The 27,251-nt window shown below is 36.5% G+C and overlaps 1 protein-coding gene across 1 annotated transcript in view; it reads left to right on the top strand.

The window, feature by feature from the left end:
- Positions 1 to 27,251, top strand: part of Gpr158 (G protein-coupled receptor 158) — a 501,792-nt gene that overhangs the window by 227,871 nt on the left and 246,670 nt on the right. Inside the window, exon 3 of the mRNA XM_004859910.4 lies at positions 17,020 to 17,119. Coding sequence (XP_004859967.3) covers positions 17,020 to 17,119 — 100 coding nt within the window. The remainder of the gene's footprint in view (positions 1 to 17,019; positions 17,120 to 27,251) is intronic.

Consider the following 27,251-nt stretch of genomic DNA (forward strand, 5'->3'; position numbering starts at 1 on the left):
GATTTGGTTCTTATTTTTCCATTTTTGCATAATAATCCCATTCCCTTCTATCCTTTCCCCTAGCCCTCCCACTTCCTTCCCCTTTGCCCCTTTTCTTCCTATTTCACATTACCTATTATACGTTTTAGTCCTTATTTACACTTTCAGTTTCTCACACCAGAGAAACTAGTTGGTATTTATACCTGTGTGTCCTATTTATTTCACTTAAGAGTATCACCTCAATGTGCATCCATTTAGCTATAAATGTCTCTAATTTCTCATTCTTTATGGCTGAGTAGTACTCCATTTTATTAAAAAACCACATTTTCTTTATCCAGTTTCCAGTTGATGGGTACTTGGGCTGTTTCCAAGTTTTAGCTATCACAAACTGTGCTGCTATGAACATAGGTGCACATATATCACTGTGGTAGGATTCTTTTAATTCTTTGGGGAAGATCCCCAGCAGTGGAATAGTGGGGTCAAATGGGACTTAAAGTCCTAGTTCTTTGAGGTATCTGCATACTGATTTCCACAGTGGTTGCACCAGTCTACACTCCTACCAGCAGTAGAGCAGGGTTCCTCTTTCCCCACAGCCCCGCCAGCACTTGTTATTGGTTGATTTCATGATAGCAGCCATTCTTTCTGGAGTGAGGCAGAATCTCAGCGTTGTTTTCATTTGCATCTCTTGAATGACCAGTGATGTTGAACACTTTTTCATGTATTTATTTGCTATTTCTACTTCTTTGTCTGAGAAATGTCTGTTCATTTCAGATGCCCATTTTCAGATTGGGTCTTTAAATTTGGGAGGTCTGATCTTTTTAAGTTCTTTATAGATTTGAGATAGTAGACCTTTGTCTGAGGAAGAGCAGGTGAAGATTTTTTCCCACATTGTGGGTTGTCTCTTCACACTGCTAGTGGTTTCTCTTGCTGTGCAGAAGCTTTTTAATAAGAGGAGATCCCACTTGTTGATAGTTTGTGCTAGTTCATGGGCAGCTGACGTTTTGTTCATAAAATCTTTCCCTACACCGATGTCTTCAAGGGTTCTACCTAACCTCTGTTCAAACTGGTTCAGAGTTTTTATTTTAATATGTAGATCTTCAATCCATTTCAATTTTAGTTTAGTGCATGGGGAGAGATATAGGTCTAGTTTTAATCTTTGGCAAATAGAAAGCTAATTTTTCTAGCACCATTTATTAAAGAGGCTATCTTTCCTCCAGTGAGGGTGTTTGACTTCTTTATTGAAGATGAGATGGCTGAGTGTGTCTGGCATTGTTTCTGCATCTTCTAATCTGTTCCACTGGTCCTCAGGTCTGTTTCTTTGCCAATGCCATGCTGTTTTTATCACAGTAGCTGTGTAGTATAGTTGCAGGTCGGGAATTGTCATACCCCCTGCCATATCTTTGTTACCTACAATTGCTTTTGCTATTCTGGGTCTCTTCGTGTTCCAAATGAAATTTTTGGATTGTTTTCTCGAGGTCTATGAAGTATGCTGCTGGGATCTCAATTAAAACTGCATTAAATCTATATAGCAGTTTTGGAAGTATGGTCATTTTCACTATATTAATCCTTCCTACCCAGGAGCAGGGGATGTCTGTCCATTTTCTGATATCATCTTCAATCTCTCTTTTCACAGTGCTATAGTTTTCAGAGAAGAAGTCTTTGATTTCATTCATTAGGGTGATTTCTAGGTATTTCAGTTTTTTGGATGCTATTGTGAAAGGAATTATTTGCCCTATTTCTCTCTCAGTGAGTCTGTCATTGGTGTAGAGGAAAGCTGTTGATTTTTGTGTGTTGACCTTGTAACCAGCTACTTGACTGAATTTGGTTCTTAAGTCTTGAAGACTTTTGGTGGAGTTCTTGGGGTCTTCTATATACAGTATCATGTCACCTGCAAATAATGACAATTTGACTTCTTCATTTCCTATCTTTATTCCTTTTATTTCTTTCTCTTGTCTAATTGCTATGGCTAATGTTTCCAGAACTATATTGAACAGGAGTGGTAATAGTGGACATCCTTGTCTTGTTCCTGATTTGAGTGTGAAGGATTTCAGTTTTTGACCATTTAGTATGATACTGGCTGTTGGTTTTTCATAGATGGCTTCTATCAGTTTGAGGTAGAGACCATCTATTCCAATTTTTTGTAGAGTTTTTATCATAAATGCATATTGGATTTTGTCAAATGCTTTTTCTGGGTCTATGGAGATAATCATGTGGTTTTTGTCCTTGGCTCTATTGATATAGTGTATTACATTGATTGATTTGCATATATTGAACCATCCCTGCATCCCTGGGATGAATCCCACTTGATCAGAGTGTATGATCTTCTTGATGATCTTCTGCTTTCTATTTGCCAGTATCTTATTAAGGATTTTTGCATCTATGTTCATTAGTGAGATTGGCCTATAGTTCTCCTTTTCAGTTGGGTCTTTCTCTGCTTTGGGGATCAAGGTGATGCTTGCTTCCAGGAATGAATTTGGGAGTATTGCTTCCCTTTCAATTTCATTGAAGAGTTTAAACAGTAGTGGCAGCACTTCCTCTCTGAATGTCTTGTAGAATTCAGCAGTAAAGCCATCGGAGCCTGGGCTTTTCTTAGTTAATAAGTTTTAACTACGTTTTCAATTTCATTGGTTGATATTGGGTTGTTCAGAATTTTTAGGTCTTCTTTGTTCAACTTTGGTAATTCATATGTATCTAGGAATCTGTCCATTTCTTTTGTGTTGTCCATCTTATTGGTGTATAGTTTCTGGAAGTAGGTATTGATGATCCTCTGGATTTCTGCTGGGTCTGTTGTAATTTCACCCTTTTCATTCCTAATTGCATGGATTTGGGCCTTTTCTTTCCTTTGTCTGAGAAGGTTGGCTAAGGTTTGTCAATTTTGTTTATTCTTTCGAAGAACCAACTCTTAGCTTCATTGATTTTTTTGTATCATTCTCTTAGCCTCCATTGCATTGATTTCTCCTCTGATCTTTATAATTTCCTCCCTTGTATGAGCTTTGGGGTTGTCCTGCTCTTCTTTTTCTAGAATCTTGAGGTTCAGCATCAGGTTGTTTAATTGGGCTCGTTCTGTTTTCCTAACATACCTATTCACTGCTATGAATTTCCCTCATAAGACTGCTTTCATTGTGTCCCATAGATTCCAATATGTTGTATTGTCATCGTCATTTAATTGAAGGAACTGTCTGATTTCTTCTTTAATTTCCTCTGTGACCCATTGATTATTCAGAAGTGTGTTGTTCAATTTCCACGTGTTTATGAAATTTTTTGAGTTTCTTTTGCTATGGATCTCCAATTTCATCGCACTATGGTCTGTTAATATACATAGGATAACTTCAATTCCTTTGCACTTACTTAAACATGTTCTATGTGTGAGTATGTGGTCTATATTGGAGAATGACCCATGTGCAGCTGAGAAGAATGTGTATTCTGATTTTGTGTGGTGGAAGACTCTGTAAACATCTGTTAAGTTCATTTGTTCAAGAGTTTGATTGAGTTCTTGTATTTCATTACTTATTTTTAGTCTAGTTGATCTATCTATTTGTGACAGTGGGGTGTTGAGGTCCCCCACTACAATTGTATTAGTGCATATATGACTTTTCATGTCCTTTAGTATTTGTTTTATATATTTGGATGCACTAGTGTTTGGTGCATAGATATTTATGATTGTCATCTCTTCCACTTGGATTCTTCCCTTTACAAGGATGTAGTGTCCTTCTTCATCTCTCTTAATCAGTGTTGGTTTGAAATCTACTTGATCTGCAAATAGGATAGCTACTCCTGCTATTTTTTGGGTTTCTGTCGCATGGAGTATTGTTTTCCACCCTTTAACTTTCAGTCTATGAGTTTCCTTTTGAATTAAGTGTGTTTCTTGTATTCAGCATGTTGTTGGATCTTGCTTCTTGACCCATTCTGCCAGTCTATTTCTTTTGATTGGTGAATTGAGACCATTAACATTGATAGTTATAACTGAAGCGTATTGACTTGTCATTGCCATGACTTTTTCTTTTTGTTGGGTTCTCCCCCTTTACATTTAATTTCTTGTGGTGCCAGATGGGTTCATTCTGCTTTGCTTCCTGGGGTTGTGATTCTCAATGTCTGTTCCTAGGATATTGTGTAAAATTTTTTGGAGTGCTGGTTTGGTATTCATGAAATTCCTCAGGTGCTCTTTGTCATGAAAGTATCTTATTTCTCCATCAATTTTGAAAGATAGTTTTTCAGGGTACATTAATCTGAGTTGGAGGCTGTTTTCTTTTAGAGCTTGGAATATGTCACTTCAAGCTCTTCTTGCCTTAAGGGTTTGGATTGAGAAGGGGCCAGGAGCAGCGGTAGAGATGGTGGCCCAGAAGCCCCTTCCTCTGGGCTGTGAGTGGCAGGACAGAAGGTGGTCCAAAAGCCCTTTCCTCTGGGTTGGGGGTAGCAGGAGGGATGGTGGCCAGGAAGGCCCTTCCTCTGGACCAGGAGCAGTAGTACAGCAGCTCAGAAGTCCTTACCTCTGGGCCGGGAGTCGTAGGACCCAGTACTGTGTTCTGGTGGTCTGGTGTCCTCTGCATCTTTGTAGTGTGGAACCAGGTGGCTGTACAGAGGAGCCGGGGGTGGGGGGGTTCCAGTGTATTGCTGCTGGGGCGTGAGCTGATTCAGTGTGTTCCATGGGACTCATGACCTCAGTTGCTTTATACAAGCTTTGCATGTTGGGTTTTATAAAATTGAAATCATAGGTGTCCTTCTACATTTTGTGGTTTTATATTTTCATTAGCTTTCTCTATTTTTATATATATGATATAGTTTATTCATTTTCCCTGCTTTTTAGTGTTATATTTATTATAACATTACAATATATGTGGTGTTTTCATCAACAAACATTTTGAATGTTTAGGAATACAATTGCTTGCTTGTAAGATATATTCATCTTCAACTGTCTAAATGCTACCAAATCATTTTCCAACCTGTATGTATGAGAAACTTTAACTTTCTGTTATTTTAATTTTTATAAATAAGAAAATATTCATATACTCCACATAAAATTAACAGTAATTAAGAAAAAACTAAGGTAACTCTGAATAATGAATAGGAAATGATCAGAAGCATGCAAACTTGAGGACTATGTAGGAAGCAGTTGTACTAATACCACTGGGAGATTATAGAGGCTTTTGTCAGTATCAACAAATTGTGACTCTACCATGACTAGGGATGGTAAAGAAAGGTCCTGATTTCACATATATCTGGGAGGTGGAAGTGATAGAAGTTAGGTGGTAAAATGCAAAGTCAGATGTTTCTGATTTAGGCTCTTGCTGCTAGCAACTACTAGACAGATAATCTTTTTTTTTTTCTAAGTTCTTTTATTGGTACATTTTAGGTATACAATTCATTTACATTTATCATTGGGTGTTTGTACCTGTACATGATGTATCTTGGTTCTTATTTTTTCCCCATTACCTGTGCTCCCTTCCCTATTTACACAGATATCATTTCCATTCTTTTTTCTTTTCTCATAGTTTTTCTTTTCCCTCCTTTCCTTTCCCCTTCCCCTCCCTTCATCCCTTGGTCTTTGGACCTTTTTTCCTATTTCAAACTATCAATTATTCATTTTAAAAATTTTAACCCCTGTTTACCTATCAGTTTCTCACACTAGTGAAACTGTTCGGTATTTACACATGTGTGTCCTATTTATTTCACTTAATTTTCACTTGACCTCTATATGCATCCATTTAGCTATACATGATTCTAGTTTTTCATTCTTTATGGCTGAGTAGTACTCCATTTTATAAAAAAAAATCCCACATCTTCTTTATCCAGTTTCCAGGTGATGGGCACTTGGCCTGCTTCCAAGCTTTAGCTATTACAAACTGTGCCGCTATGAACATGGGTGCACATATATCTCTGTGGTATGATTCTTTTAATTCTTTTGGGAAGATACCCAGCAGGGGAATACTGGGTCAAATGGGACCTCTAGTCCTAGTTCTTTGAGGTATCTCCATACTGATTTCCACAGTGGTTGCACCAGTTTGCACTCCTGCCAACAATGGAGAAGGGTTCTTTTCTCCGCACACCCCTGCCAGCATTTGTTAATGGTTGATTTCTTGATAGCAGCCATTCTTGCCGGGGTTAGGTGGAATCTCAGCGTTGTTTTCATCTGCATCTCTCAAATGACCATTGATGTTGAACATTTTTTCATATATTTGTTTACTGCTTTTACTTCTTTGTCTGAGAAATGTCTGTTCACTTCAGATGCCCATTTTTGAATTGGGTCTTTGATTTTGGGGAGGGTCTGATTTTTTCAATTGTTTATATATTCTAGATAGTAGTCTTTTGTTTGAGGTATAGCTGCTAAAAATTTTTTCCCATATTGTAGGTTGTCTCTTAGCTGTGTTGGTGGTCTCTTTTGCAGTGCAGAAGCTTTTTAATAAGATGAGATCCCAGTTGTTGATTCTTTCTGCTAGTTCCCATGCTACTGAGGTTTTGTTCATGAAGTCTTTTCCTATGCCAATGTCTTCAATTTCTACCTAACTTATCTTCCAGCAAGTTTAATGTTTGTTTTAATATTTAGATCTTTAATCCACTTCAATCTTAGTTTAGTGCATGGTGATAGGTATGGTTTAGTTTTAATCTTTGGCAGGTTGAAATCCAGTTTTTCCAACACCATTTATTAAATAGGCTATCTTTCCTCCAATGAGGATGGTTGGCTCCTTTGTCAAAGATGAGGTGGCAGAGTATGTCTGGAATTGCTTCTGTATCTTCTAATCTATTCCACTGATCCTCGGGTCTGTTCATTTGCCATTACCATGCTGTTTTTATCACAGTAGCTTTGTAGTATAGTTTCAAGTTGGGGATTGTGATACCCCCGGCCATGTCTCTGTTGCTTAGAATTGCTTTAGCTATTCTAGGTCTCTTCTGGTTCCAAATGAATTTTTTGATTGTTTTCTCTAGTTCTACACAGATAATCTTGGCATTACCTGATAGTTATAAGATGACATAGAGAACAAATGTAGAATAAGAACATGTATAAGACAGGACATTGGGAGCCCCAGTTGGTAGAGAAGGAGGAGAAGGAGTGTCAGCTCAGTACTGCAAAGGAATAACAAAGCAATTAAGAAGAAAACTGAAAAATTGATACTGGAAAGGCAAAGAAAGAATTTCATGAAAGAGATAATCATCAGCAGTGTTAAATTCTACAGAAAGTTTAAAAAGACATGATCTGAAAATCGATGCTGGATTTTATTACACAAGCATCCCTTGTGATTTTATAGTAGTTCACTGGATCAAGAGTAATGAGAACCATTTTACTGTAGCTTGGTGAGTGAATGCAAGGTAGGCAAATGGAGATAGGTAAAACTGTGAAGAAGTTTGGGTAGTAGTTGGAGATAAATTTAGGAGTAAGGGAAGTTTGTGCTACTAGTTTTTTTATAGTTGAGATTCTTACGTAGTTAATAAGGAAGAATGTTGCTAGAAAAAGGTGAATAAAAAAGGGTGTTATTACTGCAGAAAGTCACTGGGAACATTAGGGTTAGGGTTGGGGTTAGGGTTAGGATCCAAAGTAGATGGACTGCTTAGCTTCAAATGAGAGGAAGGACATATTTTCCATTTGGTCAGGAGACTGTGGATATAGATTAAGAGAGGTTTGATGGTTTGTGCAAAGGAAGTTGAGGGAGTTTTTGTGTCACAGCTTTTATTCACATTTTAAAAAATATTTCAATTTATCTGAAGTCATCTTTGTTAGTCACATTAATTTCTGTTTTATTTGCAACACTTAAAATTTTTAAGACAATTGATTTTAGAAAAAAGGCCCAAAGTAGGACTGCTCAAAAACAAAACATACATGAAGTTTCAGTCGTGAATAGGGCGGCATGCAATTCCAGCAGGTTTGAGATTGCTTTTCTGCTTGTGGGTTGTACGCTCGCTGAGTGCAAGACCATAACTTTATTTTTTGTTACTGCAGCAAATAGGGCACAACAGGATTCAGGAGGCAAGTGCTAAATTAAGCCAAGAATGAAAAGAATGTCCCAGTGCTCATGAACTGTGACTGAAGGGAGGCGGGAGAGCCAAGGTTGAGCATGGATGAATCATAGTGAGTTTGTAGGGTAGTGGAGGGATGTGTTCCATTTTTAAAAAGTATTGAACACATTAAGAATTTCCATCTATCAGGCCTCTGGGGCGGTTAATGTAGGAGGATCTAGAAAACCGGGCTTGCTCACTGTGTGAGGCAATTCTGACATTTCCCTGAGTCAGGTTCAGCGCCCACGAAGCATCTTGCCTTCACATCAGGGCGAAGTCTACAGACTTGGGCTGTGTTTGTGCCAGCTGCCGTGTTGCTATCGCCTTGTTTGGTGAGAGCTGACTCCACCGACCGTGACATTTTAAAAATGAATACTAGAAAACAGTTTCTTCTTAAAGTTGAACCATCTCATAAAAGAAAACACTTTCCTCCCTGGGCCCCCAACTCTACCCCAGTTGATTGTGCTTTTTAAAATGCGTTTTGCCAGCTACCGAACACTAGAGATAAGATGTAATTCTTTTTCTCCCGGGTGAAATACTGCAGTATTTGTTATTCATGAGTTCTTGTTTTCCTGGAAGATAGTTTGATGAAATATGTGGGTGATGTGTACCCTATCATTGCCTGGAGGCCTTCTAGATTTTCTGTTTGAATATTTTCCTTTTGTTTTAATAAACTTGTCAATAGTTGTAGGGAGGAAGACACTGGATATTAATAATAACTCATCTGTTTTAGTACCAAGTTCCCCTTCCCCACCCCTAAATTGGCAGATTTTACATTTTAGAGTATTTCTTTCCAAGTTACAAAGGAATAAAAATAAATAAATAAAACCTGCCATCTTTTTAAAATCTAGAAGACTGGGTTACTGCTTCATCTCACCAGCATCAAGCTTCTCATTCTTCTTTATGCTTTTATGATGTTGCCTTTGGTTTTTTGAATAAGGCTTAGTAAATTCAAAATAGAAGTAAAATTTCAGGAATTTGATCAGTCTTCTGTCGAGGCAAAAGAAAGCCATTATTTGCCACCAAAGAAAAAAGGATGTGACAAACTGGACTGGCATAAAAGCCCTTAGTTTCCACTCTGTGCTTGCTCGATTTGCTTTGGGACTAAGCATCTAAACACAGGCCAATTGATTCACTTGTAACACAGAGAGGCTTCTGGCTTCAGAAAATTCATGTGGAAAAGAAACCTTCAACTTGCGTGCCCCAAAGCGGAGATTTGTTTTCTAGGACTTGAGTTGGTGAATTCTTCATGTAGAAGGAAGAAGTTTATTTTTAAAATTTGCAATAGGTATAAAATTTAATAGCATTTCTTAAAATGTGTCATATATACATTTTAAAATTAATAACCTTCACTCATATGAAACTTAATGATCCAGTAAAATGATCCATCTGGAATAGAATGCTACTTGAAACAAAACGGAATAGAAAACAGTCGCAGCAATCAGAGCAGACTTTACAAGGACCGCGACCTGGAATCAGCTCCTGATTTGTGGAATACGGTACTATATGCCTGTACTTCCTTGAGCTCCTTGAAAGTAGTCATTATTGACTTGGAAGTGGGCCCTAGTGGGTGGAATCGCGGCCTTTTTGGTTTGGGCAAGTTACTTTAGCAGTCTGCACCTCAACATTCTCATCTGTAAAACAAAAATAATAACAAAGTAGATATAGGATAAAGTTACTACTTAGGTACACTGAGAAGAGTGTCTGCCTCAAGTAAACACTCTGTAAGTTTAACTCTGTTATTTTTTTTAACTGTATTATTTATTATTTGGAATAACCTTGCTTGGAATTTTCCTGGTGATTTAGTTTCCAGGTACATAAGCAATTATGATCATAATTTGGAAAAAGCACATGTAGCGGTAAAGTCCATATTTTAGGATTAAAATATGATAGTTGGTAGCTCAAGCTAAAGAAATAAACATAACATAAGAACTCAAAAAAATAGAACAGTCTGGGCTACATTAGTGTAAGAGAAAATAGTCATAAACCTTTGGGAGCTCCAGAGGGCATTATTGTATTTCAGTACAGTTCACTCCCTATTGTTCAAAGTAATTATTCTGACTCATGAACAACATTAAATTCTGAGCATGGTGTTCAGTGCACAGAAGTCAGAAGCTGTTTTACATTTTAGGAAGATTCCAAAACAAAACAAAAAAGAAAGGTCTTTAAGGTCCATTTCTGGAGAATTTCAAATTATATAAACTTTGTATTGTATGTACATTTTTTGCCCCTTTCTTTTAGTCTAAATTAATTTTTCTTCAGAATTGTATGTAAATGTGATTCTTAGGCACAGAGCTTTTTTTCAGTACTGGGATCAAACTCAGAACCTTGTGCTTGTGAAACAGGCGTGGGCCCCACTGAGCTCTGTGCCCAGCTGTGGGACAGATATTTCTGTTCAATGCTAATATGACTTCCTCTATGCATATCTCATTTTAGTTTTTATTTTTACCGTTCCATTGCTTCATAATAATTCAATGCAAAATATTCATGACTGTGAAGGTGACCTGATTTTGCTGTGAATTATGTTGACCAGCGGCTGGCAATCTTTGGCATGTGAGATGAATTATGTATCAGCCAATTTCAATATGACCCATAATGGCTGCACACACATTTTTATGGAAGAAATATCATTTCATTCTAAACTTTTTTAAAGCTGTTTAATTAGGGTAAATAAAGTTTACTGTCCTAACTATTTAAGCTCAGTGTTTTAACTATATTCATTGTCAGAGTTTGGATCTGAAATGTCCTCCAAAAGCCCATGTGGCAGAGGGTTGGCCACCAGCCCATGGTGGTCCTTGGAGGTTTTGAAACCTTGAAGAGAATGTGAGGTCAGTGGAGGTGTATGCCTGAAGGGGACATGGGGACCCCAGGCCCTTCATCTTTCTTTCTTCCTGGCTGTCATGAGGTGTACAGCCTCCTTTGCCACATGCTCCTGCTGTGATGGGCTCTGCTGTCACAGTTCCAAAGCAACGTGGCCAGTGACCGTGGTCTGAGACCTCTGAAACCAGGAGCCAAAATAAACCTTTTCTACTTTAAGTTGTCTAGCATAGGTGTTTTGTCACAGCAACAGAAATTGTATCTTTGTGTAACAAATCCCTAGAAATTTTTTTTTGTCTTGTACAATTGAAACTCTATAACCATTGAACAACTTCTCATTTCCCTTCATCCCAGCCCCTGATAACTACTGTTCTACTTAGGCATTTCTACGAGTTTACTTTAGATACCACATAGAAGTGGAATCATGCAGTGTTTGTCTTTTTGTGGCTGACTTGTTTCACTTAGCACAATGTCCTCAATATTTAACTATGTTGTAGCAAATCATAAGATTTCTTTCTTTCTTTCTTTCTTTCTTTCCTTCTTTCTTTTTCTTCCTTCCTTCCTTCCTTATCACCTATCTATCATCTATCTATATATATATATCATCTATTATCTACCATCTATCTATCTATCTATCTGTCAATCATCCACCTGTCTTTGATTTCTTAATTAATTTTATTGGTACATTTTAGGTATACAATATAAAGACATTCGTCATTGGTAATTTGCACCTTTACATAATCTCTCTTGGTTCTTATTTTTTCCCCATTCCCCTGCCCTCCCTTCAACCCCTCCATCCCTCCCTATTTACAAAGACTTTGTTTCCATTTTTTCATTTTCTCATATTAATTCCATTCCCTTACTTAAAGACAAGCTCTTGCTGTGTTTTCCATGGCTTTAAACTCACTCTGCACCCCAGACTGGCTTCAAAATCACTTAAACTCCTCCTGCCTCAGCCTCCTGAGTGCTAGGATTACAGGTGTGCACCACCACACCTAGTTAATTTCTCCCTTTAAGTCTTAACAATATCCCTTTTGTTTCTATAGACCACATTTTTTCATTGCTCTATTGATGGACATTTGTGTTATACTTCTTGGCTATTGCCAATAGTGCTGCTATGAATATGGATTTGCAAGTATCTTTTCAAGATCATACTTTTAATTCTTTTGTGCATAAACCTAGATGTTGTATTGCAGTGTAATATGATAATTATATTTTTAACATTTAAAGGAACTTTCATGCTGCTTTTCACGGTGGCTGCACTGTTGTGTATTTCCAAGGGGAGTGCACAAGGCTTCACTTTCTCTATATCCTCATAAACATTTTTTTTTTACAGTGATGCTTCTGATGGGTGTGGGGTGATACCTAGCTTTAATTTTGATTTGCATTTCTCATATGTTTGCATCTGTTTGTTGACCATTTGTACATCTTCTTGGTGAAAGGTATAAATATTTTTCATATTCTTTAATTGGACTGTTTGTGAGGATTTTTTTTGTCATTGAGATGTAGGAATTCTTTATGTATTTTTTTATACTAGATCCTTATCAAATATATAATTTGAAAACATTTTCTCACATTTCATTCTGTTGATTGTTTTCTTTGATGTGAAGAAATTTTTAAGTTTGATAAAGTGCCATTTTCTGTTTTTGGTTTTGTTGATTATAATTTTGGTGTCGTATCCAAAGAATTATTCCAAAATCAGATATCACGAAATTTTTCTATATTTTAGAAGTTTTGTGGTTTCAGGTCTTATGTTTAGGTCTTAATCATTTTAAATTAGGTTTTTTGATATGATATTAGGCAAAGGTTCAACTCCTTTCTTTTACATGTAGAGAACTGCAGAGCTGGCCGCAGTTTTCCTGGCATCAGTTGTTCCAAGATGTGCCTGTCACCATCACGTGGTCTTGGTGCCCCTGTAAAAGCTCACACTGCGTGTCAGCATTTATTTTGGGCTCCCATTCTACTCCACTGGAGTGTGCGTCTGTCTTTATGCGAGTATCATGCTCTTTTGATTATCAAAGCCTTGTAATATGTTTGGAAATAAAGAAGTACGTTAACTCCAACTTCATTCTTAGTTTTCAAAATTATTTTGGCTCTTTGGAGTAATTGAGATGCCATATAATTTTGAGGGGATTAAAAAAAATACCTGCCTAAAATGCTGTTGAAATTTTGATTGGGATTGCATTGAATCCTTAGACAACTTTAGATATTCTAGACATTTGAATATATTAAGCCAATCTACTATTTTGATGAACACTGGATGTCATTTCATTTATTTTATTTTCTTTCATTTCTTTCAGCAATGTTTTATAGTTTTTAGTGTGTAATTCTTTCACCCTCATCATTAGTTTTATTCCTAATTATTTTTTTCTTTTCAATATTATTGTATATGAGATTGTTTTAAAGTTTGTCTTTCAGATTGTTCATTGCTAATGTACAAAAACAACCAATATTTACTTATTCTTTAAATATTTAATAGAGTTCTCCAGTGAGGCCATAAAATTCTAGGTTGTTGTCAGGAGGTTTTTGATTACTGATTTAATTTCCTTACTTGTTACAGATCTCTTCTAGGTTTAAAAACATTTCTTCATAATTCAGTCTGGGAATGTTGTATGTTCCTGGGAATCTGCTCATTTTACTCTGAATTCTTGATTGCCATGTTTACCTTTCTAGATCTAGCCTACTTGCAGGAACCTAGATTGGATTATAGGTTTTCAACAGCTTTCCTTAGAAAAGTTTTGCTGAAGACTTGAGAAGGTTCATCAGAAAGGCACACAGTGTTATAAGCAGCTTCCTGGCTCTCAGAGGTACTATACTCTTAATATAGAAGAGCTCGATGTTTATCTAGGTTACTCATGGAACCTACCCTCACAGAGAAAGGAGTCTGCCTTTTCCATCTCCACCTTCTTTGACTTTGCTGAAAATATAGTAGCAAGGTTCATACTTCAGTATCTAAAGTAAAATGCTTACATGAATGTTAGAATAAAATTATAAGAGATTTTCTCCTGTATTGAGGGTCTATGTGTATATTCTGCATTTCTAAAGAGAAAAATGAAGAAAAGTAGCTCTTCAGGCCCCAAAGTGAAATATTAGTTAACTATTCACCACACTTGTAGGAACTTTAAAAAACTAGGTGGACTGTACTAATTTCCTAATCTTGAAAATGTATAATTGTGGTTGGGAGGTAACAGAGATCATGTAGCTGGGGAGCGGTGGTGCAAAAACTATGGCAACTTGGGTACAAATTTACAATTCTTAATAGAAAAATAAGCCAATAGCATTTTATATTCTAGGACAAACATAATCATATTAGGTTTCATGTAGACCTTATCTCCTTGGAGTTGGCATTTGCACAGTAGGATGAAACCCTTCTATTGATTTTAACTGAATGAAAGCTTTTTCTTTTCTTTGAGATTGAGATAATTTAAGAAAAGAGCAAAAATCTTGAGGTAACTAATAATAAACGTTTGTGTATTTTCTGTAATAAAATTAAGAATCATTTCCTTTTACAAGCAAAGGACTTTTTTTTGGTACCAGGGACTTTTATTTGACAATATTTATATAATCAACCAGAATTTTTAACCTCCAGTTTTATGTAAGCTCTAGAGTTAGCTTAATAGCAGAGAGATACTTTTATTTTCAGCTTTGCCCTAAGCATTTAAAATTCTCCACTGAGTCACTGTTGCAGTGTTGAGTCATATCATCAGAAAATTAGTGCTATTTTAATGAATAACATTAACCTTCAAATTCCAGTGAGGCAAAATATTTAAAGTACTCTCATGTAGCCTTGGTTTCTAAGACTCAGTTTACTTGGATAAATCCTTGTTGGGTGAATGTTTAATAAATTTAATGCAACATATTTCATCTGTTATGTTCACAGTGTCAGGAGGTGGTCAGCAAAGCAATGCTACCCCACTCATTTGCTCTTCTTTGTTGTCTTTCATTTTTCCCCTTCATCTAACATTTCAGCTCCCGATTGCCCCGAGTTTCTCAGATTGCACCCATTTCCTTGAGAGCACGTGTGGAGGTTCTAGCAGCAGCCCCGGATCATCCTTCTCTATCAGGGAAGGTCATCCTGTTTGCCCTAGCAAGGTTCAGGGAAGGAGGGACCCTTGAGGAGTGATGCAAGCCAGAGGGACACTGCTGGGTCAGCCCTGTGGTCACTGGGTGATGGGTTTGCGTCCCAATTTTCCTTGTGTCGTCAGTCTTCCTTCCTTCAGTCCCTGTAGGTATCCCTTTGTGATTCAGTCTTGTCTGATCTCAGCTCTATCAGTCATCTTCACGTAGTTGATTTTAAAATTATATAGCTTAGATAGCTCTCCTGAACGATACACTAGTTCGTGCAGCTTCCTACTTGATACCTAGAATTAAATTTTAAAAGATACTTCCATGGTTAGCATTTGCAAAGCTAAACTTCCTGCATTTCCCCTCAAGCCGCTCTACCTGTCTTTCCCATGCCAACCCATGGCGGCTGTAGTACGTTCCTAGGGTTTGAGAGGTCAAAACCGTGAACTCATCCTTGGCTTTGCTCTCCATCTTATACCCTGTATTTAACCCATTAGGACATCTTGGGGGTTCTGCCTTCTTCAGACAGGATCTGAGTCTCACTGGATGGGCATTCTTATAAATCAAGAAGAGGAGGGGAATTTAGAGGGATTAAGCGAGTAAGCCCAAATATACATGGTTAGGAAGTGCTACAATAATATACAGTATTCTTCTTGTAACCCTAGTACTATTTCAAAGTAAATGTTGTAATTGCTCTTTTATTTATATGGTTCAGAAGTATAGTTTGACCTATCATATCTAATATGTGTTATTTCAGTAAGATCCTGCAGGAAATCTCGAGGCGCATGGCAGTTAATTGTAAATACTTGCTAACTCTGTCAAATTGAATAGTACTTGTTTGCCATTTTCATTTTGCTTCAGCTTAAGAACCAGGTTTTTATTTGCAAGGTGAAATTGTCTATAAGTTGTGTTTAGTGAAAAAAGGGAATATTCATGAAATAAACAACTAAAGAAGGTCATTTAGGATTCTCTTTTTCCAAGATTTTTTTTGTTATACGTCTAACTTTAGAACGCATATTATCTCACATTACCTTACATATTTTTTTCTTTTTGTTGGATTTTCATTATTGATCTTGATGCTTGTCATTTATGTTTAGATTGTAAAATTATTGTTCAAGTTATTTAAGGTTTTTTCTCTCTTGAGTTTCAGAGGACCATCTTAAACTCAAATCTACTAAATTTTAAGTTCCTACAATAGACTGTAATGGCAAAAATACAGAAGGTTGGATCTTGTTAGACAGATATCAGAAAAGAAATTTCAGAGCTTATTAGATTCCAAAAATACTCATTTTATTGATGTAGTGCTCATATTTTAATAAAAGTTATTCCTTACTTCTATAACTGAATGTAACAAAAAAAAAGTCTACTAAGCTCAGTTTTATTTCGGTTAAGTGATATACTCGAAAAAAGAGAAGATTATATTTTTGGGGAGAGGTTTATTGTTTATTGGAATGATAAATTTAGAAAGCTGATCATTGTTTTTCTTCTCTTTATGTATGTTAGAACATTTATCTTTGAAACAAATTTTTAAATACAAAGCTCTTGAGATCATTAATTCATCTGTGTTTTTCTTCTATATTTGCATTTTAAATCTACTGTTTTGTTCCAATAATTTGTGTTATTTAGATTCAAGGATGAAATCTGATGAATTTTTAATTTCCATATCCCAACTTCTGTGTGTCTACCCACCTACCTTTGCTTTGACAGAAGTATTTAGTATGGAATGACTTTTAAGGTATTCTTGGGCCGGGGATTTAGCTCAGTGGTTCCGGCACCTGCCTCGCAAGCGCAAGGTCCCAAGTTTGATCCCGGTACCAAAAAAAAAAAGATATTCTTATGAGTTTTGAAAATATTTCTTAAAGAAACAAAATGATATACATGACATTAAAAACAAAAAGCTATCTCCAGTAATTATTCTCTCTGGCATCTGAATGAGTTAAAGATGTATGGCAACTGCAGCTGTAATCTCATACATTTAGAAAGAAAACTCAGTTTGCTACTTCTAAAAAAAATGCTGTTGGCAAACAAACCTAAAATAAAAGTTCAAAAAAGAGAGATTTTATTTCTGGAAAATGTGTTAGTCCTGTTAGCATTTGCAGTGATGGGTATCTGTGTCTTTGAACTGACAAGTAAACGATGATCAACCGGAGCGCTGTCTTTTCTTTTTTATAGTGCATACCAATGAAAGGCCTGGGATTTGTCCTTGGAGCCTATGAGTGTATCTGCAAGGCAGGATTCTACCACCCTCGAGTCTTAGTGGACAACTTCCACAGTAAGTGGTCTTTTCTGTTTCTGTGCATGCATACGCGTAACACACACCATGGTTAATCGTCTCTTGATTTTCTTTTCTTTTTTTTTAAATTTATCTTTTTTCTTTTTATTTTATGAAAAAATAAAACAAATTTTCATTACCAAATAATAAGAGAATAATAATTATTACATTGTGTATCATTATCTTCAAAGTAGTTATTGAGAAAAGACATAGACCAAAAGGATTCTTATAAAAAAGAACTAAACAAATAATAATACAAACTTTCTTTTCAGTGAAGTAAGATAAACTATTAGAATAAATCAAGCAAATTAGCATACATATTGAAATATTTTTAAAACAGTGGAATGTGTAATTGGGAGAACTATTTGAACTTCTCTCCACTTTCTATCTCTCTTTTATTTTATTCTCTCTCTTTCTCATATATATAGTTTCTCATACAAGAGAAACTATGTAATATTTTAGCTTGCATGTCTGACTTATTTCATTTAACATCATTTTCTCAAGTTGCATCCATTTACATATGAATGCTTCAAGTTTATTTTTCTTTATGGAAGCATTGTATATAAATACCACATTTTCTTTATCTATGTGTCTGTTTATGGACATATACACTGTTTCCAAGATCTAGCTATTATAAATTGTGCTGCTATAAACATGGCTATGATGATTTTTTTTTTGTATTAAATTCTTTTATTGATTTTCTTTTAACTTTGTTAGTGTTCCATGGTTAAATCTCCACTGGTTTGAGGTTCTTTCACCAGTCAAGGAGTTTTAGTTTTGGTTTGTCATTTACAGTGCTCTGGAGTACCACAAAAAATATTTGCTTGTTTTTGGGTGTATTTTAGTTTTCTAAACATTATGAAGTCTGATATAGTTCCCACTAGATAAGACAAATTGGGATTTAGCTATTGAGAGATACTAGTGCAGAAAGTTCCTAAAACAAATTTTATCAGTTTATCAAATTGTTCAAATGTTACTTTTCTATGTGTCGAGCACCTTACAGCAGTGTAAGGGACATGAACAGGTCAGGCGACGCACACTGTGTTTTGAATGTACGGTTCTTCACACAGCAAATCCTTCTTCTAGAAGGCGTACACATGTAGGTAGGAGGCCTCAATCTGAGTCACTCATATGACTATGAGTCCACGTAGAGTCCAAGTCACTTGCTGAGCAGGAGTTCAGGTCCTGTTTAAGGCTGGCTGGGAGACCACACCATTCCAGCTGAGGTCCTGCAGAACCCTTATCCCTTGTTGGAGACAGTGTGTCTGGTTTGCAGTTCTGTGGTGCTTTTTTATATGTGGCTTTTGTGGGCTGTCCACCATCTTATCTTTTGCTCCAGGTGTGGCATTCAGGCATAACTGATCAGCTTCTTTGAGCTGTCTTAGAGTTCTTGGTATCCCTTGCCTGGCCTGCCATGTGCTAAGATGTCGTTGGGTAGTTGACGTGACCCATGCTGTGTTCCTCCTCACACTATACCTTATGCAAAGTTGCCATAGTGAGACACTTAAAGTAACATAAATCCATTGTCAGACAGTTTCCATTGTTCAGGTTTCTGGTCATGCACTAGCTGATTCCTCTGCCTGGGGTCTCAGCAGGCTAAAACCAGGTGCACCTAGGATGTGATATTTTCTTACACCCAAATTACTCTTCAAGTGTCTTTCAAATCCTTGGAAGCATTCATCTCCTTGCAACCGTAGATCTTAAATCTCCATTCTCTGGTGAGACATCTGCCTGGGGTCACTCAGTTCCTAAAAGTCCCAACAAGGCCCCGCCAGAGGGCCTTCTCACAACAAAGCCGCCTTCTTCCTCCAAGCCACCAGCTTGATCTCCCTGGACTCTACTGCAGTCTGATGGCTGTCCTCTGCTGTATAATGTCCCCTAAGCAAAGGACAGAATGTCCTGCCGGGTCTGTCCACAGTTCTTACCCCAGAATCTAAACTCGGTCATCTGATTATTTTATTCCTAGTACAGAAAACATACTGTATTTTACTCTCTTTATAAGGAATGCGATGTTCCTGTTTTGGCGTAGTCACCTACTAGATACATTGAGTGACAGGAAGGAGTATAGTGGCTTAAACGGGAGTAGTTTCATGGGAAACTAGGTTTTGGAGTTTCTAAAACTGGGGTATATGTTTCTTTATATAGTTATACAATAATGTTTTCCATCCTTATTATTGGTGTATTAGGAATTTGCATCTCTACTTGGCATAAGTAGAAAGATACATTGATAGACACCTGCAGGCCCTCCTCTCGAAATGCTGGGTTGACATGTATAGGTTTATTAATAGACTTTCCCCTCCCTCTCCCAAAAAACACTGCTCTGAGTGTTGAGACTATTTACACTTAATTTCTAGGTTCTGAAAATGAGGAACATTTTTCTCTCTCCTCAGTCGTACATTTCAGAGTTCAGCTTTTGTTCCGAATAATAGCTGCAAGCAGAATTTTCAGACGCCCTCCGAGATTCTCCTGCCACACCCATTGCATAGTCCCCTCTTCTTCACTGTGAGTGGGACCTGAGAGTGCACTGGGACAGTCACTCCCTTGCCCAGGGCAATGTTAAAGTGATGGTGCAGTCCTGTATAAGACTCTTCTGTAGCTGACTGGAGGGAGAGAGAGGAAGAGGGAGGAGCAGAGGGAAAGGAAAAGTTGATTGAAGATTCATATGCTGGCTAGGAGCTTCAGCATGGCAGTGTCACTGAAGTGGCAAGAAAACAGGACCCTCAGTTCCACAGCTGCAAGGAGCTAAGTTCTTTAAGCAGCTTGGACACACTGGAAGGGGTCTCTGAGTTCTCCATGGGTGAGAACCAAGTATTGATTCCGACTTGGTGAGACCTGCACCAGAGAATCCAGCTACACTATGTCTCAAAACCACGGAATAGCAAATGAGTGCACTAAGCTCCTAAATTTCTGGTAGTTTATTTTGTAACCATAGGAAACATCACTACCAATGATGATAATACGCTCTCAGGATGGTTCTGCTTCTCTCTCTCTCTCTTTCTCCCCCATACCATGGCAATACTGGAACTACTTTGGCATTCTTCATGTTCATGGTCCAGACATACCATATGATTCAACACTGAAAGATTAAGGGACTAGGGTTTAGCTTATGTTCTGTGAAGGTATTTTGTATCTGGTTTACCCACATTTGTTCTCAGCTCCCACTATGTGACTGAAATAAAACATCTAAATATTGTAGAATCAGAGAATGACTGTGCCATTTGCTTATAACACCACCAGGCAAAACTGGTTAACCTTTAACAACTTATCTTTATTTAATTTGCACAACTCCTACTTTCTTCCTTATTTTAAAAGCTAGTGGTTTTTTACTGGACCTACTCACTCAGAAAGGGCTGCTTTTCTGCATTAGTCTGACTTCCATTTCATACACGCAGCAGCAATGGAAAGAGGCCATGGCTGTCAGAAAGATAATCTATAGGTGAGTGTGACTCTTGTGATTAGAAGCCAGTAGCATGTTAAATATATATTTCCTGATACCCTCATCAGGTAGCACAAAAATCCAACATTAATCACTCCTCCTCTAAGAAAAAGTACAATTTAACCAGGAAATGCAAGCTATAACTCACCACAAGGATCATCAGCCAAAAACTATAAAAAATGTTTCTATTTTCTGGTTTATTATTAGAATATATTTCATATCTTTGTGTTTTAATATATTAAGTCTTAGTATCCTGGCAGATTATATGGGTAGTTTTTTGATACTTTCTTGAGATGTGTCCAAGAGGGAAGGAATGACTACATGTAGCTCGGGGACCAAAAGTGAAGAAGGCATTGGAGACCCAGACTAGGAGGGAACTTATATACAACTGCTACCATAGTCCATGGTATATATTCGGTATTCAATAGATGTAGTTAAACAAATGGATATATGTATAAATATTATATATATAAACTATATACAATTGGTATATAATTTTGATATATAATTGATATATTTATTCAATATAATATATAATTATCAATTATATATAATGGTCATACATATATTAATGATATATATAAAGAAAGAATCTTTATGTCTCATTGGTCATAAGTGCCATATTTAAATATTTTATTCCATTAGGGTAATCGCTGACTTAAGCTTGAACTTTTGGAGAATGAATTCTCCATGTATCAGAAGGAAGATGGGACAGAAAACATCTGCAGCAGCCAGAGCTGCTTTGAGAAGGGCATCAGGGAGAAATAACACATAGGAGCTATGAGGTAACAGGAAGAAATTGGTTAGTTGCCTAATAGGGAAAATGAGACAGAAAATAGAACTGCACTGCAAACATAATATTTCATTTAATTTATAGTTATAAATATAAAAAAGCCCTGATTTCCACCATTTCTTGAAGAGTTGTATCCTCTTTGGAGAGTGGAGCTAAAATGTGACGCTGATCTCTTAGAGGAAATATAAATATGGCTGGTAAAGATCTTGTTAAAAATGTGAAATGATTTTTAAAATCTTTATTTAGACGTAAGCCCACTTAACAAAGGGCTTGTAAAGACCAACAAGTTTGTGTTCAAATGGCATGGTTTGAAACTGTGCTGACAGCCAGAGCCCTAGTTCCTTGGAATCAGTTGTCATGTGTCAGTGAATGGAATCTGACATGCGGGGAGTAGCAGGATTTCAGAATAACCAAGTACAGATGTGTAGCTGTCTCTTCAAATTCAGCTTGTTCACTTCCAGGTTAGTGAAAACAGGCTTGTGACAACCTCTTCCTGCTCAGACTCGTCCATCTTAGTATGAACTCTGTCTTCAGTTGAACCTCTTTTATGCGGACACACTCCCAGCCGATCGGTCTCATTTCTTTTGTCTTTTGGGTTGACTTCAGCTTCTTTATGTTTCCAGTTAAATCCCAAGTTACAAATAACCTGTAGCTAAAAATGACAGTCCATGCTCTGCCAACTCCAGTGCTGTTCGTATGGTCAAGGGGAAAAGGAGCAGAACCAGTTAGACACTTTGAGGATGTGTAGTTTTGAAAGAAAGAAGAAGGGGCTTCTTAGAAGAGGCGCAGGTAGGGTGCTGAGCTGCTGGGCAAATGCTTGGGCAGGCGAGCTGGTGTCTGGGATAAGCCTCTTCCTGTCAGCTGTGGTCCTGCTCTCTTCCACCCCTCTTTCATGGCTGCAGAGCTGGAGATTGGCTTTCTGCAGCCTGAGCTCAGTGTTGGTGGTAGCAGCACTTCTAACATAGATGGCAAAATTGAAAGAGCTTGAAGGACAGAGTCCTGTAATCAGCATTTTCACCTTTGCTGATGGTCTGACTTCAGGGTTGTGACTGGACCTTCGGTGTATTACAGAAATCTAGTGGGATGGGGTACAGCTCAGTGACAGAGTACTTCTGGCACATGTGAGACCATGAGTTAAATACCCCATACAGAGGGAGGGAAAAAGAGAGGAAGAAAGAGAGGGAAAGAAAGAGCGAGGAAGGAACAAGGGGAAAGAGAGGCAGGGAAATTAATGATTTATTCCAGCTGTGATAGCAGAATTTTCCATCGGATTGCCCATGCTTACGTCTTTGTATCATTTGCCCAATTTTTAATTCTTGTGTTTTCTTTCCTTAGTCCTGTTCATAACGACTGAAGTCCTATTGCTAAGTCTCTGGAGATGGGGTTGGTTAGCAGAGGAGGCAGTCCCAGGGCTACGAGTGTACTTGAAGACAATCGTATTGACATTGTTTATCACACTCTATGACATGCTGGACCCCTCTCCTCGCTAACCTCTGAGCTAATTCTCTACATGACGTAAAACCCAATAATTAAGCCCATCATTTTTGAAATAAGTTTTAGGGTTTTAGGTTTGAATCCTGGCTCAACTACTACTGCAATATTACTTAAATTATTCAATTTCTCTAAACTTCATTTATTTCAGATATAAAATTGTGATATCACCCATTTTATAGAATTTTTATAAGGATTAAATGATACAATGAATAAATATATAGTTCTAGTTAGTACTTGGCACATATTTGGAAGTTTGTGATTATTTGCTCACATAGTCTTCTCATTTTTATTTCTTTAGGCTAGTCCCTGTTCTGCCTCCCTGCAGAGATACATATTTCCAGGTCTCAGAGTTTTTCAGATCCCCCCATCCTACAAAGGTGCTTTGCTCTGAGCTATAATTTTCTAGTCCTACGACATCTCTTTCCTCCCCAACTGGCTGAAGTCTTCCCTTATTAGACTTTTTCTCTTCTTGTTCTATTTTAGTTTTTCTTTACATTGTTTCACTATATTACATTGATATTTTGAGATTTGCTTGTGTTAACAAATGGTCATCCTCTCCCAAGTATTAAAAAAAGCCCAGCAGGGAAATTTGATTTATTAGCATACTTGCATATTAGCTCCTTTGCACATTAGTTTTACATGGTAGACAGAATATCTAAATGTTTATTAATATATTATTTCTATTTTCCCTACATGGTGGAATTATTTGTGAGTTTTGTGTATTTGGCTCTCTGTTTTTTTATATAAAGATTATTATTCACATAATAAAAAGCATAAAGCTCTGAAAGTACATACTATAACATTCAGAACGTATTTCTACATAACCATTTTTGTTTGGGTGTGGTGTTAAAAATTGTAAATATTCAAATTTAGTAAATTTTGACTAGAAACAGGATAGATAAATAGTTCCTACACATTTCCTACAAACTACATGTGATTTATGAAGAAAAATGTAACCCACATTAAGGAAACTTGTGGCATACCACTTTTCTAAGTAGTCAAAGTTAACATTTCAATTATTGGGAGAAACTGCTACCTTGTGCCTCCTGATAAGATACACTGAAAAGGGCCCAGCATCATATTTATGGTATTCCTGCTGAAAATTAATCACTTGAATCTAATCACGAGCACACATTGGGCAAACCCAAAGTGAAGGTCTGCCTATGAAACAGCTCTTACTGTCCTAACCTGTCAGGGCCCAAAACAAGAAAGAAAGGCTGAAGAATGGCGCCAGGTGAGAGATTGGAAACATGGCAGCCAAATCCAAATCGTGTCCTTGGGTGTAGAAAAATAGCTGGGAAGATATGATGGTAACAATTGATGAAAATTTAATATAGACTGTGCACTCGATGACAATGTATCAGTATTACCTTTGTGAATTGGGGTGATTAAAATGTAGTTTTGCATGAGGATGCCCTTTTCTGAGTTCATACAAATTGAAGTGTTTATGGATAAGGACACACAATATCTCCAACCTACTCTCAGAGAGTCATTATGCATCTAAATAGTACAATATAAGGTTATAAACATGTTTATCCAGAGAATGCATATGATAAATACACCAGAATATAAGTAATTGTTGATGCTGGGTAAAGCACATAGGAAATTTCTTTGTACTATTCTTGTAGCTTTTCTGTAAATTTTAAATTATGTCAAAACTAAAAGTTATTCAAAAAATCTAATTTTCAGAGCACCACCTATGTTTCAATTCAGAGGATTGAAGTTTTTCAGTAGTTGCAGCATTGGTAGATTAACAGATCTCTGTGATTTGGTGCAAAATTAATAAAGTGAATTCATTGCTATTTAAGGGACACAGTTTAAAATATTTATTTGTATTACATACTGTTACATTCTTATTTTTAAAAACTGTGGAAGGTACATAGTAATAGAATTTGCAGTCATTCCAAAATTCATTGTTCACTTAATTCTTTTCAGTTTGTAGTTTCTACACTGCTATCTGTATAAATATGATCTTTTAAACTTGAAATTATGTTTAATTTCATTATCACACATAGTTCTCTCAAACAAATTTTAATTATCTGAAAGAATAAAACTGGATAAATGCATTATGGTTTACCTAGCCATTTTAAAGTACACTTGAGGAGAGAGGCGGTAAAGTTTTATGTTCTGTTGTCAAAATGACAAAATTAAAGCAAACAAGTAGATTTAACACACAGTTCATAGACTGTCACAGTTCATTTTGTTTGTTTTGTTTTTGGTACTGGGGATCAAACTGGGGTCCTTGAGCTTTCGGGGTAGGCGACAGAACCACTAAGCTAAATTCCGGGCCCTCCCAGTTCATTTTGAAAGGCTCATACATACAGATGAATTTTTAGAGTCCTCAGATATGAACATCTTACTGTAACCTTTTCCCAAAAATGTTCTCTGTAGTTTTGCTCAAAGCAATATGCTTATATCCACATATGAAACTAAAAGTTTGCTGTTGATATAGTTAATAGTTTTATAAGTTCACCAGTTGTCTTTGAGAAATATTTGTTTAATCTGAAAGTTTCAAGTGTCGTCTATAAGAATGTCCATACTTTAGCAGAGCGGCATTCTATGCATGTGTTTCAAGCTGCTCAGAACTGAGATTTCCAAATCAAATTATCATTCAACATGGTTTCAAAATATATTTATCCACAAGTGACAAACTGCTACATTTAAGAATATAAAAACTTAATATTCTTATTGTATTTTTCTGGTTTGTTTCTAGCATCCCAAGAAACATCATTTTGAATAAATTCTTAAATATACATGGCCTGAGAGCACAAAGAATCATGTACTGAGTTGAATCTTAATTTCAAAAAAAGTTGAATTACAGATCAATTAGTTTATCCTTTTGAGAGAGCACTTTCATCATTAGTAATTATTTACTGAGTATCCAATATTTATAAAATCTTGCATTACGTGCAGAGTATATAAAGATACATAAAATCTGTTCTCAATGAATATAAATTTTTAAATGATCATAAACTTAAGACCATTCAGGACGCATTAGAGTTTAGGTCAAAAAATCTCCCCCAAAAGGCTTGTGTTCAGAGAGAACTTTTATTTCCCAGTAAGTTGGAATTGGGGGACATTTCAATCACTCTGAACATGATTTACATGAATAACAGACTACATTAATGCAGAGAGGGCCAAAATTAGAAAAGATGAATAATAACATTGGGTTAGAGAAAGAAATATACATCTATCACAATGCAAGAATGGTATCTAAGTCTGATTAGAGAATAAAATTTTCTTGTAAAAGAAGAAAAAAAGAGAGCCAATTTTTGTTAATTATATATTTAACCATACATATAAATTTTGAAAACAACGTATTTCCTTTTTGCCTCTGTACTTGGGATTGAATTTAGTTCCCTGTATGCTAGGAAAGTGCCTTGTCACTGAGCTATGTCTCCTGTTCTTTTAAATTTCTCTTTTTTAAAATTTTGAGATAAGGTCTTGCTAAATTGCCCAAACTGGGCTCAAACTTGTTATCCTCCTGCCTCATTCTTCCAAAAGCTGGGATTAGAGGTATGTGCTACTGAGCCTGGCTGAATATTCTCTTTTTTCTGTAAAATGCTTATTGTATATCATAATTTTAGAAATCAAGGTTTCTATTAGCCTAGTATTTGAACTAAGTGACTTCTTTTGGTTATCTGTTTACATTAAAAGTTACCATAAGGGAAAGCTATACATTCTATTTTTAAATTTTATATATTATGCATATTCTACCTTTAATTGAAGAAGAAACTTTTTGTGAACCATAGGATATATCTCATGGAGAAAAAATAATAATCACTCTTAAACTCAGATGTTTAGAAAATTACAGATTAGCTTTTGGATCTTTGCCAGTACTTTAAAAATATTGGCTGTTGAATTTGGCCAATGTTTTACCATATTAGTACTAACATGAAATTAAGGTTATTCCTTCAGTGATGATTTAAGCTTATTGGGCCTTCAGATTTTAAAAACCCTCTTTGACTAGTTTCATCAGCCCAGGTATTAAAGCATCTTTCTATACAGCTATGATGTTTCATTCCACACAGCAAAGAGTGAGTCAGAGAGGACTCCACTCTTTAAATGTAGCTGTTTAACTGAGAGCAATTCATTTCTAAAACTGGTTGAGATGTAGTATTACAAAGGAAAGAAAAGGGGCCAAAGGCAAGAGTGAACTCTTTCTGTAGAGTAAATTGCTTTGTCAGTGTATAGGAATGTACTTAACTTCATAATCATGGTGACTGAATAGGTCCCAAGCTTGTTCACCTTCCTATGTCCAGTGCATGGATAGCATGGTGTTTAAATCCAGGGGGCACCATTCAAATTGTATTCTATACAGAGTGCCAAGCCAGCTTTGGAATATAGAAGCTGTGATTATGCTTTTAATGCCCATGTCATACACTTTAGACTCACCTTTGTCACTAGCT

This window comes from Heterocephalus glaber, unplaced genomic scaffold (assembly GCF_053883595.1).
Source record: "Heterocephalus glaber isolate CG9 unplaced genomic scaffold, H.glaber_assembly_v1.0 deba00000768, whole genome shotgun sequence".
Classification (NCBI taxonomy): Eukaryota; Metazoa; Chordata; class Mammalia; order Rodentia; family Bathyergidae; genus Heterocephalus; species Heterocephalus glaber.